General features: G+C 35.8%; 1 protein-coding gene across 2 annotated transcripts in view; it reads left to right on the top strand.

Moving 5' to 3' along the window:
• The window catches only part of ZDHHC14 (zDHHC palmitoyltransferase 14), a 119,319-nt gene that overhangs the window by 64,301 nt on the left and 39,213 nt on the right, over window positions 1-15,805 (top strand). For both annotated transcript variants that reach the window (XM_082481354.1, XM_082481355.1), the window contains exon 3: window positions 12,516-12,674. In XM_082481354.1, coding sequence (XP_082337480.1) covers window positions 12,516-12,674 — 159 coding nt within the window. The remainder of the gene's footprint in view (window positions 1-12,515; window positions 12,675-15,805) is intronic.

The raw sequence follows: 15,805 nt of genomic DNA on the forward strand, positions 1-15,805 counted from the left end.
ATTTAAATTCATATAAATTTCTTCTGTTTGCTCACTTTCTGATATGGCACTTTGGATTATTTAAAAAGAAAATCTTCAGTCAACCTGCCCTTATGTGCCATAAAGAAATTAAATCAGAAATGTAGGAGTATTGTGAAGCCATATTCTCACCACACTCCAAAAAAACATTAAAAATGGATATGGAATGTGTTTATACTGAGGAGCTGGAATTCTCTTCAAACACAATAATTTCAGTCCTTGCTTGTGTAATAGAAGAATGCCTAATATTCACAGAATCCAGATATGTGGAAAACAGATGCCAAAGTTCAAATTTGTGTTGTTGGGAAAGCTAACAGATTTCTTAGGAAGACTGATTTTAGAGCTTATTTTTTAGCTTTTGCCAGTGCTGTCACTGCAAACGTTTTTCAGAATCAAATACTGAGTATGTAATGTGCTACATAGAAGTGTGTAAGTTGCTATAATGGGTCATGGCATTCTTTTTGTAGCTAGGAAGGAAAGGATGGATAGTGGAAAAAAAAAAAAAGGCATCTCAGAACTATTTGGGGAAATGTGGGGAAAATTATAATTTACCCCTCCTTTCTCTTTTTTGCCCCCACCTCTTCTCAGAAAAAGTTATTCTTTCTGTAGAAATAACTTGTGGGAGGATGGAATTCAGGCAGGTATATTCCTTAGTGTTGCCAAAAAGGAATGCCCCTTTATATTGTAAAATCGTGTTATAATTTGTAGATTAACAATTGTTTTCATTTTAGAGTTTTCCGGAAAGAGCTATTTTGAAATACAGCTTCCTGTGTAACTGTTTTATTACTGCTGTAATTACTGTGGTGGCTTGCAAGTATTCTGTGTTTTTTAAACAGTGTTTTCCTCCAGTTTTATTAATGCAATATTTGGGGAGCAGTGGACATTCTTTGCCTATTCCAGTACTGGAGTTCCCAGTAAAATGCCTTATGATTGGAAGGTAAATATATTTATTAGATATTTGAAATCATAAGAATATCTTTCTAACTGAATAACCTTCATAAGTCTGCCACCATGACTTCTGCCAGCTGCTTTACTCCAGCAATCCCAGCACTCCTATTTTTTTTCTTCTTGTGGTGAAGCACAAGTAGTCCTAATTTGCCAGTTGTTATCCCGATCTCTGCTGTCCTAATGATGAGTAACAGAATCTAAACCGTTTCCAAAGAATAAAAATACGTTTATCATACCTGATAGGAGTTACTTAAGACATTTAATAAAGGAAGCAGTGCTGCTTTCTAAATAAAATCTTTAAAAAGTTTAAATTAAGAGAAAAAAAGTTATCTTTCCATTAAATTTCACCTTCATCAAATTTGGCATTTAAAGGTAATTTAAAAATGGAAGGTTAACAATTGTTACATTAATACCAAACTTGTTTTTAAATTGTCACCTATTTCTACTGAACAACAGACATACCATCTTACTTATATGCATACAGCCAATCTATTTGTGTTAGCTGGCCTTTTACCTTCTCAGAAAAGCAGCATTGTGTGGGACATTGCTGTACCTAATCAGAAGACATTATCATTGGGAAAAGGCTGGAGCACCATAGGAGAACACTGTATTGAAGTCTGCACTCATGAAGTGTATTTAAACGAGAACTGGGAGAAGGGAAGACATTTGTGTCCGAGCCTGTTGACCAACATATTTCTTTCACTTTTTATATTAACAAATTTCTTTAAACATATTTTTGGCTAAGGATAGGATTTCAAAGTTGGTTAGAAGCTGTGGTTAAATTGGGGACACAGATAGTTGGGCTTCCTACTGCTGGTGTTCTGCTTTGTTTTGTTTCTTTTTCGCTGTAATGGGACAAGTATTGATGATTGAGAGATTAATTTATTCCTACTATAATGTTAGATCGTTGTAAGGAAAAGCTGGAGCATAACCCTAGACAAAAACATATTTGAGGGAAGTTTTCTTAACTGTGGTTAAAGTAAGGATATACTTGTTATTGCTTTCCTTACTGAGAACAGTTTGCTGAGTAAAAACAGATAGTCATCAGTTTAGCAGAGAAAGACAAGTATGGTATTTTGAATTCTGCTACACATATGGGTGGCTGATAGTTCAGTTATAGAATAATCATAGTCCTAATTCCTTAAACTGTTTGAAAATTAGTGAAATAAAATCTTCCCAGACAGTGGGAGGCTTTTGCACCTGCATTTGAGAAAGGAACAGAGAGGAAGATAAGATGCTGAAAAGAATAGTAGTATACATCTAGGTACTGTACTACATTCCCTGTCATCTCTGTAGGTACTTTTCCATTTCTGTGTCTGTTTCTTTGAATTTCTTGAGTACCATAGGCAGCAAATGAAGGTAAAATCCATTAGTGAAGCTGCTACTGAAATTTACTTGCTTATTATCTACTAGTAATAATGACCGTGCAGTTGGGGGAAAAGATTTTCAGAACAAAAACTTGTATAATGTATTTTTTTTTAATGTAAAATGGATGTGCTTTCTAATGGAAATTTACCTTTTCGGTAATTATGTATAAAGATGATAATGGTGATGGTCTGCTAAATGAGATTCCAAGTGAGTTGTTGAAGAGTAGCTATTAGTATTTGGTTATCTTGCTATGACAGATATTTTTCACTACTATATCCAACTACTTGGTGAAATCTTTAGCGTTCTGAAAATCAGGTTTTAAATATGGTTTTATTAAAGGATTTTCCCCAATTTAACCACAGCAAATGAATTCCTCAGTTTTTAAATCTAGTACCCATATAAGCAATATTTAATTGTATCCATGGTTTTAAATGGACACAGTGTAATAGTCACTTTGGATTTTTTATGATGTGCAGTTTAATTCTCTATTCTTATAGAATGGCAGGTGTATAGACAGGCTGTAAGTATTAACTGTGTTCCCAAAAAAAAAAAAAAGATCAAAAGGAGCAGTAAATTGTTCTTTGACTAATGAAAATGTAGACAGGTAAGGCAGAAGATAGCACTTGTTTTTATGCATTGTTTTTAGGGCCTTGACACAGAAACAAGTTATCACAGTTCATCTCAAAAAGTTCTTTAGTTTTGGTTCCTGTTTCTGGAGAATCCTGTGCTTTCTGGTGTTTAGAGTCCACTCTGAGTCTCTTTTCTGCCTCTTATGTGTATTGCATCTGTTAGGTACATACCCTTGAGTTCTGCCCTGTCTTTCCTATACTTCTGTTCAGCCCTGCTTCTATGGCTCTTATCTGTATCCTACTTGGTTGCATCTTTTGGTGTCTGTCACTCCTTCCTCTTTTTCTGATCTTTCTTTCCACTTGGCTTTTTACTCACCTTGTGTTTCTGCAATGGGATTTCCTGTCTCTGAGTTGGGCAGGTGCCTCCTCTTTCTTGTGGAGGTGGTGGGAGGGACAGGCAGGTTCCTTGCCCTGAATGCTTGACTGCATCAGTCTCCAATAAACCAAATAAACCCTGCTGGAACATGACATCCTTAGTTTCTCTGTAGTGATGCAATATTTATAATCTGTTCTTAAATGGAGTTAATGTGTGCTCTGCAGTGAAGAAATATGGAACTTTATACCTTATAAAAAGCTGCTGATGAGAATATCTGAACTGTGGCCTCCCCCCCTCCCCGTCTCCCCACTTTTCTTCTGCCAGCATTTGTGCAGAAAAAGTTGCATGCTAACCTCAAAGGCTACAGCATGTGCTAGGTTTCAGCTCTTTTTTTTTTTTTTTTTTCCAAATTCTCTAATATGACAGAGGTATTAAAATGTTTGCTATATATCCGAGTTTCAGAAATGATTGAGTCATCTTGCTTAGGCATCTGAAAACCTCAGAAATAAGGTATATAGCTTAGGCTGGAAAACCTCACCAAATCTTTTTTTTTTTTTTTTTTTTTAAGTGTAAAAATGTGGAAAAATATAATGAAGCATTCATTTGGTACCTTTTCCTAATCAGTGTTATGGTCTAGTTTCATCTCTTTCAAGGAATCCTTTGTCCCTAGAATAAGGTACCAGCTTTAGTCCAAAATACAGGCATGCGTTCCTGTGCAAGGAATTGCTTTTTTACCCTGTGGTCAAAGAAACATCAATCTGTGTGAGGAAATAAATTATTTTGAATAAGCAGCTGACAATAATAATTTTTTCCTTAAAGAAAGAGTCTGTCAGAGAGTTTTGGCTAAATACAAAATGAAAAATATAAGTTATATACTGAAAAGAGACAAAGATTCTCTTTAAAAGTTTATTAGGAGAGTCAAAATGTTTCCATATGTGACTGTTTCAGAACTTCAGAACTTGTGTTTACAATTTTCTTTTTAAAATGGTAGCACAAGACTTGCTTCACAGGTTCAGACTGCTGAGCTGATCAAAACCACTGTGCTTTCTTAAGCAGTAACAAAACCAGTAGTCTTCCAAAAAGGACCAATAGAGTCTTGAAGTGAGGAACTACATTGCCAGCAAATGTGGAGTTTGGGGCACAAGTTCCCAAACATGAGGGCTTATGGCAAGTCTAATGGAGAGGAACAAGCTCGGTAGCTATAGCAAGTCCTTCTGCCTTAAAAATTTGATTCTGGAATCAATAATGGAAACAGAAAGAAACACCTTTGTGCTGTTAAAATATAATTCTTTTACTGTGCCCTGAAAAGATGTATCCTAGTGGAGTGGCACTTGTACAGCAGGAAAAGCTGGATGGCTCCTGCAATTCAAGAGGAAACTTCTACATGCTCCAAAACTATCATTCTGGTTTGGCTGCCTTTGAACTTGAGGCACCTTCTAAAATGGGGTGCAAAGTTAACGGTAATATACTTCTAGGCAAGAGATTCTTCAAATAAATCACCTAAAAATAATGCCTTTACCAAATAGTTTCTTTTCTAAATTTGTGCATGTAATATGCCTGGTCTGTGGCTTTTACTCTACCCAAGTTGTTCTTAGATACTTGAGACTTACTCTGCTCTACCTGTCTCTTTGGGAAGTAGCCTCACAGAAATTATTGCAGGTGCAGTGAGAAACTGTTATGTCCCAAGAGGAGGAATTCTGATTTAAGGATGCTATTTTGAAGTTCTTTTAAGGCTTTTATTAAACTTTAATTTTTGTGTGTCAGAAAACATAGGATAGGACAAGCTGATTAAAGAGGTCTCAAGACCTTCTAAAGAAACTGCCAGTACTCCATTCATTCAGGTGACTTTTTGGAAACGGGGCGGGGGGGGGTCATGCTGACAGGGTGAAATTTTTCTGTTTAGGCTATTGCCTTTGTCCAGGTGAAGGTGGAGGACTAACAGAGCTATGATGCTGCTGTTTCCACCACCAGAGTACAGGAATGGAAAGCTGTTGTCTCTTGAGGATTTGGTGAGGTGGTAGTAGCCCAGCCATCTGTGTTCATAGCAAGTCAGAAAGTGAAAGGAATTGCAAAAAAAATAAGGGTGTCCACAAAGCAAAAGGGACTTTTATTATTGAAAAATATTATATTAAATGCACATCATCGAGCTATCTTCATACGGAGGAAGGTTGGGAAGTGTAGCAAAAGGCCATTTTGTCTGTATTTGTAGTTTTGTGAAGATTGCAGTCAAAAAGATACTTGTATCAAAAGTGGAGACAGTTTCTAAAGGTCTTCTAAAGAGGTAGCACGAGCATATAGGGAAAGTGTTGGAAAGGCATAAGGGGAATAAAGTCAGTTACATCCAGCAGGGAACAGTAGAAGACAACAGGACAGGTCAGGGGAAGAAAGAGGAGCTGAAGGCATACTGTGTAATTGGGAAATTAGAAGTAACACAGGGCAATCTGAAGGATTCAACACTCTGCTTTGGTCTCAGAAGAGAACTTGCACACTTCCTGCCAGCTGAGAGGAAGTGCAGGTCAGAAGAGGGAAAGTAGTAGTCAAAAAGAAAAATCTGTCAGTCTACTATGGGGTATCTATATCTGTCTATCTAATATTCTACTCTAATAGAAATCTGTCTATTCTATTGCTAGAAGCTATTCTCTGTCTGGAAGGACATGGAGCAAAAGTCTAAATGATCAAATTATAAGAATTGGGGCTGGCAGGTGTTAGGGTTTATGGCTATTTGAGACTCAAATAAAGCAACAAAATATCTCAAGAGCAAATAAAATGTAACCAAACTGAAGTCCTTCATTGAAAGAGTAACTGTCTTGGTGGAAATGAAGATGCAGATGTGCTAAATTTTGACTGTGGTAGAGTTCTTGACACTGTCCTGCATATGATTCTTTCTATGTAAATTTTGGAAATAAGGTCTAGATGAAATTACCACAAATTCAATGAGCAACTTTCTGGAAAGACACTCTAGTGGCAACTGGTAAGTGATCAAGTAGGATCTTGCAGAGTCTGATTGTGGGCTCAAGAAAAAGGCAATATGCTTAACTCTGAAGTTGATTCTGAGTTGGGGGAATTTGCAAGCACTTGGCTTGATTTTATTTATTTGTTTATTATATACTTTAGTCTTAGCAAATTTGGGGAACAAATACAAAATGCATGATTATAAATGGAAATCAAATACTAGGGGGCTAACTAGTGAGTGGTACAGTAAAAAGGGACTTGAGTATTACCCACAAACAGACCAAGTCATCATCGTGGTATCATGAAAAAAGTGGAAATTCTTTGGGATGCATTAGAAGAAGAGTTATTACATAAACCAGGAGAAGCGACATTCTGCAATACCTAGTGGTGATGAGGGCTCAGTTCACTGTCCAGTTTTTGACACCATGTGTGGAAACTCAAGGGGAAGGCAGAAAACAGAAGTCTGGGAAACATGATATATAAGGAAATATTTAAGAAATATATGTGTTCGGCTGAAGAGATGGAAGGCATGTAGGTCTTAAAATACTCTAGTATTTTTTCATATAGCATAATAGAACAAGAGTGACTAGATGCGTGAGGATTGTATAATGCAAAATCACTGAAGATAATGTAGGGTTATTTGCAATGAAACTGCTATAATCACAGTCAAATGCAGCAGGACTTTTTTTTTTTTTTCTAAATGGGAAATTAAACTTGTTGATATAGTATTTTTACTTTGATTATAAATTTAATGAAAATTAAAGTAATTTTTTTCCAGGGCAACCCCAATGGTAGTTGCAGCCTTTTCATGGTGCATATAAGCATGTTTTCTGTGACCGCACAAAATACTATATTGGGAAGGGCTGTTGTTTCTATGGGAACATGAAAACTAGGAGTGGCCTTATTTTGTAACTTCTTTGCAGTTATATGTGTTGTAGTTAGTTTGTATGTAGTATGATGGGTCTTGTAGTTAGTTTAGTGTGAAGTACCCTCAAGTGGAAAAAATGTTTATAAGATAATAAACTTCTAAATATGAAGGCTTACAAGAATAACCAAACCCAGCAGAACAGGTTTCATTGATGGGAATGCGTTTGTCCATATGCATATACAAGATTAACAATTCTTCCACAATATCGATCTTTATTGTATTGGATAGATTATGCAGATAAATAAAAATATGATTGTGGTAAGTTATCCCTCCAGCCTTAAAAAGGCCCATCTATAGCAAGGAAATGCTTTGGACTTTTCTTCAGGGTACCTGTGTTATGTATATCTTGCTAATTTATTCTGTACAACCAGCTCAGGCTAGTTGATAGTTTCTGCTTGCTTTCTTTTGCCTTTTCAAGAGCCCTGAACTCAGCATGTTAAATCCACTATCTCTGGAAGCTGGTTTTGTCTTGGCTCTCTAATTTTCATTGGTGCTCAAGACTACATTTGAGACTTCACATTTCCTTGCCTGTCTTTCATTTGTTTCTCAAATGCAGAATTTGATTTCCTTAGAGCCTTATAAAATTAAATCTGTGCCATAGCATAGGTGTTTCACGGAATTGACAATAGCCTGAACAAATACATACCGTTTGTGGGCACAATCTGGGCATGTTTTTATTTCTCTCCAAAGGTGGGATACTGGCTTGATAGGCTAATAGTCATACGTGATACTGCATGCTTTAAACAACATTTTAAAAATAAATCTAGTGAAATTATTGTGTGTCAGGTAAGTCTTTCAGAAAGCTCTTCCTCTCTATGCTTCTTTCCCTCAGCGAATCACTAAAAATTACATTTCTTTCAGGGAGTGAGAATACCTTTCACATAAAGTTTTAGACTTCAAGAAGATCAGGGAATTCTACTTTTAAGAAAATAATACAGAGATTTTTCTGAAATCGAGGCAGTAACTCTTTCATCTAAAGTCAGGAGCAATATTTGGTCCGTGTCTCTTGTTGGCTCTCAGATGAGGAATTATGTGATGCATGCAGTTAGCAGCTGCTGGTTTCAGTCTAAGACAGCTTCCCAGTACTGTTTGTCAGTGAGATTACTGTCTGGAAACAAGAAAATGTTATTTGAATAAGTTATTTTCCCTAAAAAATTTAAATTACTCTTTCTTCTTGTAGCCCACTGTTGTTAAGCAAGTATCTTAGATTTAAAGGTTAAACACAGAGGAAGAAATTTCTTAGAGGAGGTTAGCATTTTTGCAGGGGTTTTTTGGGTGGCTGATTATTTTTTTTGGTGGTGGCTTTTTTTTTGTGTGTTCTTCAGATGTTATAGGTCATGCATAAAGTTTTTTTTTCATTGCATTATCTGTTTTTCTTAGCAGGAAATATTGCAGCTGCTTCAAGTTACTAACTTACCTAATAATACTGTTTGAAGATTGAAATTGTGCCCCTTTAAAGCTGACGGCAAACCTTGCATGATATGGTTGTTAAGTTTGCGTAGAGGCAATGTGGAGAGACATTCTAGAGACTGTTTGTCCTAGGATCTTGGGAAAATTGACCAAAAAAGCAAATGCTTGATTGAGTGGGAGAATCCTGGTGATATGTATACAAAATTCCAGCTTCTGTGTCTCATCTAAAACAGCACCTTCCATTTGTTTCCAGCATAATAATTTGATAGTTTGTTGGCACAATAGAAGGTTGTAAGACTGTGCTTTATCTCCATTAAATACTTGGAGTGACTTTCTTGCAGCATTTTAGGCACCTTGGTCCTTCAAGGATATGGATTGTATGTTTGGGGGTTTTGTAATAGGGTAATAAAAATGCTGGAGCCCCATCTAGTGCATGAACATTTAACGCTCCTGGAGAAGTTATAAAATGTGTCAGAGCAGAGAGCATGGAAGGCAATCCCATTAGTGGGAAAACTTTACCCTTTTTGTAAAATAACTTGCATTACTACGTCAGTAACAGATTGGAAGAGAAAAATGTAAAAAGTAGGGGTCAAACGGATGTTTATTTGGGGAAGGTGATTCTGTAAAGGTTAATCTTATTATGCCTTAAAGGGACCGCATATATTAAAAGATATAAGGATATTATATGATTTAACTCTGTTAGAACCCAAATTTGAGCAGTCCAGTTGAAGTATGAAAAATCACTGTGAGACCAGGACGTGTTTAGCACATTTAGGTTAGATAAAGCTGATTAAATCGAAGCACGTTTGACCATGCCCTGTTGGTTATTTCCAGAAAAAAAAAATTGTTAATAAACAGAAAGACTGGGACTTTAAGGTTTGATTATGTAATTTAGGATTGTGGGTAAAATCTTGACTCCATGGAAAGTCAGCAAGACTGTTTTCATTAATTTCATTTGCATCAGCTTCCACCCTTGGATTTTGAGATTAATTTTCCTCAGAGAGCTAGGATTTGCTGTCTCTGTGAACTTGAACTTCCTTGCAAAGGTTTGGAAGGAAATCCTCTTAGAAAACCAGCATTGTAAGTATAATGGGCTGGCCAGTAGTCTCCCTTCCCTCCCTCCAGAGGGAAGAGGGAAGTTGCCTTTAAGATTCCACCAGAGACCATTTTAAAGTAAAATAGATAAGGTGCACTTTTTGAACTTCTTGAAAGGTGGGGAAATACTGGGTTTAGTCAACGTGCATTTCTTTGTGCGTAAATGTTTCATTAGAAGAAAGAGCGGTTTTCTTCTAAACAATTCACCTTGACTGGTTTAAGTCATTTTCTTTGGACTATTACGTACATATTCAGGAACAGTAAGATTTTAATGAACATGTTATGCATGCACATGTTAAATGCTTTATTGGATAAAAAGCTAAACAGGGCTAATAACCTACATTTTTGTTCACAATTTAAGTCTATCTTGACCAGAGTATTGTCAGAAATGGACATAACACTGTTTTGTAAACCCCATAGACTTTTAGAAGAACTAAGAATATCACAAGTGTGCTGGTGATGATGTCACTGAAAGTACAGCGTATTAAAATATATTTAACTTTTTCAGTGGTAGTAACTAAAATCAGCTATAGGGGATTTTTAATAACAAAAATTTACTATGGTATTGTATGTAGATCTGTGCTAGTACAGGTTATTTATTTCAGCATAACATGCAGCATATGATAGAGAAAAGAAGTTCTAGAGAAAAGAAGTCTTCATTGTAAATATGGAAGCTTTTTTAATGTAATCTCTGAAAGACAAGAAATTCCTCCCTGTTTTCTGGATTTAGGAATCATCCATGTCTCTGCCAAGCTTTAAATAATATAAGCACAGTTGTGCTATGCCCTCAAAAGAACATCTTTTCAGCTTAGTTCTGAACTAGAATACAAAAATCAAAAATTACTTGTCCTCATGACACAACAGTTTGAGTTAAGTAAACTGTTATGAAAGCAAATAAAAGAATGGGTTTTACTATAACCTGGAGAAATTAAATTATTTCTATTGCCCTGATCAAATTCTTGCATCTGCTAGAGTGCTTTAAAATCATAATAATTTAATTAATGAGTTTCTTTCAAACAACATAACTGTAAAAAAAAAAGTCCATATTGCACATTAAACGACTATTGTCTAGTTGTGCTTCAGCATGTGAATACACTAGTAGCTTGTAATGCACTACTTATTTAATCAGAGATACTGTGTCAAGTAGTATTTGCCTTGAGGTCAAAATCAGTGTTATTGATTGCTTTGGGAGCTACACAGCAGTCTGCTTCCACGTGCAGATCATAGGACCTGGCCCAGCATCCCAGGAACATCTCAGGGGCTGGTTTAGATCCAACACAAGCAAATGTCTGTATCTTGTGAGGGTCTAGTAGGCTGCTTCTAAGCTGCTTTTTCTTCAGTATTCACCACTTCATTCTCATAAGGGGTGCTTAGGAGCTTCAAGCCCCGATTCCCTCATCCTCAGCTATTGCCCCCCTGCTTCCACCTTCTTTTCAAAGAGAGTTTTCTGAAGTTCAGTTGTTTCAATGGTCAAGTTTACAGTGCTGTCCCAGAAATACTTTTATTGATGCATGTTTATGGAGCAAATGAGCCCATTGCAAATGGGAACTTCTTAAGCTAGATTTGCTGCCAAATCTGGCATATTGTATAATTAATTACACCTTTGCTAGCACAGCTATGTCGTCACTTATTTGAATACCTTGCTTGGTAGGACGTTTCTAGTTGCCCCCTTGGAAAATTTGTAGTTTGTAGGCTGTGTAAATATGTCTCCAGACCTGGCAGAAATTGTAATTGTGGGTGATATTTCTAATAATTTGAGCTCGAATAAATGTCATGGATCTTTTAGTAACCTGTGATCCACACTCATGCTTGCCCAACATGGAAGTGGGGGGGACAACTTAAAATGTAGTTGTGCAGGTGGCTGTGACTTCTAAATGTAGTTTCATTCATATATTGGAAAATAGTTTAATTTACTTTCCTCTTGTTCTTCCTATCAAAGCTTAGGGGTTTTTTCACTTCTGTGGTTTGACTTGATTGTGATTAGACAAGAACAGATAAACTGAGTAAAAGGTACTACTTTTACATGTTCAACTTTCAGAATATAGCTCAGCTTGGGAGCACTTAAAGGACAAAATTGAACTTTAATGGTTTAGCCTAGTCAGACCTTTAGTTGCTGGAAAAAAGAAAGCTCATGTCCTAAAATATAACAAAAGCAAGCGCTCAAACAAAACCCCACCACTTGTACCGAATGCGGTAGTTGGAAACTATTTTTGTGCAACAAACTTAAAGATGTGTAAAAGTAACACCAGGAGTTAGATTTTCAAACTTTGAAACAGCAAGAGCTGTGAAGTACAATGGAGCATGTTCAGAGTAGTATCAGAGCGTTTAAGAGATCTCAAGGTGATGATTGATCTTATTTCTGCCATGTGCCGAGCTCTAATGACAGAGCTGCTGTTGCTGAAGTAAATGTGCAGATTCTATATTAGACTGTAGAATATCTGCAGCACTTGTAATGAGGCTTTTTGTTATTACAGGAATTCTAAAAAATTTGAGGAAATTTTAAAGATAACTTGTCCAGGTTCCACAATCCTGCACCAGTAGTCACAGTTGTCTTTAAATTATTCTGTATGAACTATTAGGAGGTATGAGAGTGTAAGAATTTTGAGATCAAAGTAGCTATCAGCATTTCAGAATCGTGTTTGGGTGACTTTTTTAATTCAAATTTACTATGGATGTTATTTGTAATTAACTGGCTTTTTGTTATGTGTTATTTTAGGAGAATGAGAAGGCAAAAAGATTGTTTAAGTGTGTTAATATAAATTTGAAACTTGCTATAGCTTGCCATCAAAGACAGTTCTGTGCACACACCATAGCTTATGTGAAAAATGTTGTGTTCTATTTCCATGTTTAGATATTGCAAATGGCTCCAGTTCAGGAGGATACCGCCCCCCTCCCAGAACAAAAGAAGTGATCATCAATGGACAGACAGTGAAACTAAAATACTGTTTTACTTGCAAGATTTTCCGCCCACCTCGTGCCTCACATTGCAGCCTTTGTGATAACTGCGTAGGTGAGTAAAAAAAGATATGGCATATGTTCAGTTTAGTAGCTTATATCGTGTAATGAATACTTTCGATATGAGAGCAAAAAGAATCAGTTAGTGACAAGATTACTCATGAGGTCACTTGCTGTGTTCATCCTTCTTTCCTACAAGGTCTGTTAATGTTAAGAATTTTAGAGGAGGCAGAAGAGGAGATTTGGCCTCACAGATAGTTGTTGTTAATCTAGGAAGGAAGAATATCTTCCGATACATACATCTTTCCTAACCTGCTCCACAAGACAAAGAACACACCCAATTTGAACACGGCTGCATATCACGTGTGATGAACTTTCCAGTGCAGAGAACCAAGCTTTGCAGGAGTCTCAGAATTGTTTCCTTCACCAAACTGAACTGAGGGCGAGGAGCTGCTTCTCCAGCTCATTGCAGACTAACTGTAAGGCACAGTTCAAATGATTAGGGCTTGCACTGTGATCAGAATATGCACTGTAGGTGATTCTTACCTTTGAACAGTGTTAAGACTAGAAATTTTAAAGTCAGAATCCATAAGAAATTACTGGGCAAGCATGCTATTTTGAGAGTAAGTAGTAGTTTTCACGACCTAAGGATATTTTGTAATGATAGGGCTTTTTTTTTTTTTCCTCTGAACATCTTCTTTTTTCATTAATATTTTCTTTGAAGGGCAGACAAGGTGATTAAGATATGCTTGGATTTGAAAGCAAACCAGAAAAATCTCACCAATCAAATCTGGGTAGTTTTCTAGTTAATTAGATCACATTTAGAGTTTAGTGGTGCTGATTAGCACACTGTTGAGCCTGGATCTTATGCATTCAAGAAAATAATGTAGAAAGATGTCTCCAGCTGAGAAATGGTAATTGCAGCATTCAGCAGTGATATTTTTAGATGTAAAGCAGTCATTGGAAGAATTACAGTTTCGTGTTTAGATGATACTAATTTAGGGAGTACACTTACGTTAGAGTGAAAAGTTTAGCCTTTTGGCCTTATACAATCAATTGGTATCTGTAGGTAGTTCCTTCAGTAAATAAGTTTTTCTGATGTGTTAGAATTTTGTAAGCGTTGTAAAAGCTATTGAACTAGGGAAGTAGGGATGTTTATGAATTGCAGTTGACAAACTTTCAGAAAAATATTTTATCAGGTGTGTAACCTGGACACTACAGTGTACAGTGTACAGCAAACCTGATAGTGTGAAAATGCAGTTGTTGACCAGTGCAGTAAATAAAAGTGAAAGGCAGCTGTGTTTTATTGAGAATGCATAAATAAGAGCAACTCCCACACACATATCCTGAAGCTTTTTTTATTTTTTTTTTAAAGAATGTTTCAGTGTTTTTAGTAAACTGATATGAAGGATTTTTCTACAGGTTCTTCTGCAATCTGATTGTGTCCTAAATTTGGAGAACCTACTCTGTGAAACTTACAATTAGTGACTGGGGGAAAACAAACAGTCTTTGTCTTCTGATTATGTCTGGGATGAAGCAACAGATGTGAATTATTATGAATGTATATCAGAGTGAGCAAATGACTCATATAAGTGATAATTGTATTCAAGAAGATTAGGTTTTTTGCTCATAAAATAGTTATGATCATTGTAATTTCCTCTTGCACATTTTTCAATTTGAAGTTATTTGTATTAAAATAATTCCATCCATTTATTGGAATGAGTTTGCTGTGGTTTTTCTCCTCAGCGTTTATAATGGGAATTGCAATAAACTGTGATTTTTTTTATTTTTTTTATTTTTTTTTTTAGGGCACATTGAATAGTACTTTTTTTTCCTGATTTGGTACAGTTATTTCTCATATAAATGTTCAGGTGTATTGAATGCAAAAAGTGAAATCTACAAGTATCTGAAAGTAACTTGCTCTGGGAAAAATAGGTGTGAAGAAAATCGTATTGCTCTTGGACTTGTGGAAAACTAACAGTCTAAGAGGGTATACTTAATCAGAATGCGTTATACAATTTACCTCCACTCTTAAGTAAGGATTATCTATGTGATGATGCTTTTATTTAATTTTAGTTTGTGAATAAATCTTACAATAGCAATGAGTATTCTTGTGCCACTATCAGTTGCTAGTTCCTTACTGATGTAGCTAAACGAATGCAAAAATATTCCTACTTTGCATGCATACAGATATTTAAATAACTTATGATTGCAACTCACTACCAATATGGCTATTTGTTGCTTTTTACCACACAGTTCCTGAAGCTTTTGCTGCATAGTTATAAACTAACTACAGAGACTGTGTGATACAGGAGTGCAGTCTTTCTTCAAACCAGCACTTGCTGCTCAGAAAAAGCAGTATGCTACTTTTACCTAAAGGTGTTTCATGATGCTGGGCAAATAAATGAAGTGTGAAAGAGAGATTCTTTCATTCTGTATTTTCTATTGATGCTTTTAATTCTGTAAGGAATACTTAGCAGCATTTTAAATATGTAAGTACATACAAAAATTTATTCATTGTTGGTTTTCCCCCCCTGTTTAATTAATCCTAACTTTCTAGTTGTCAAGTAAGCATATGTGTTACTTGATCTTGTTTCTGATTTTCATTTCACCACTATTTTTTTTTTATAAATGGCTATGTAGTATATTTAGATAAAAATATGAAGAAATACCTTTAAAAAAAACCCAACCCTAATTTGAGTTCTACCTATAGTAATACTTCAAACTCCTTTAGCATTACAATATTTTCATAGTAGTATTCAGAAAAATCTGGATTTTCATACAAATGCAGTTTGTTGCATTTATGTAATGCCTTCAAATACTTGGTTGAATAAGTGTTCCCTGAGGCAATTATCTTGGGTGTATTCCTGACTTGCTTTCTTTAACTGCCTTTGTGAATGGCAGTTGGAAGTTATCCCCTCAGGGGTTTTCTCTGTACCATTACGTTGCTTAAAGATTATAAATGAATTTAAAATCATATACACATAAACGCAAGAGATAAAGACTTAAAAAAAAGAACCTCCACATCAGACATAAATTCTGAGCTCAGGCTAGTTATTGCTGGGTTTTGACAAGAGGTTTTGATTGCACTGTGTCATGCTAGTAAGGAGCCAGTAGTTGGGCTTGCTTCTGAAATGACCAAATGACCTTTCTTATTTATTTTTTTTTGGTCATTTCAACATCAAC

This window comes from Vanellus vanellus, assembly GCF_965231255.1.
Source record: "Vanellus vanellus genome assembly, chromosome: 3".
Classification (NCBI taxonomy): Eukaryota; Metazoa; Chordata; class Aves; order Charadriiformes; family Charadriidae; genus Vanellus; species Vanellus vanellus.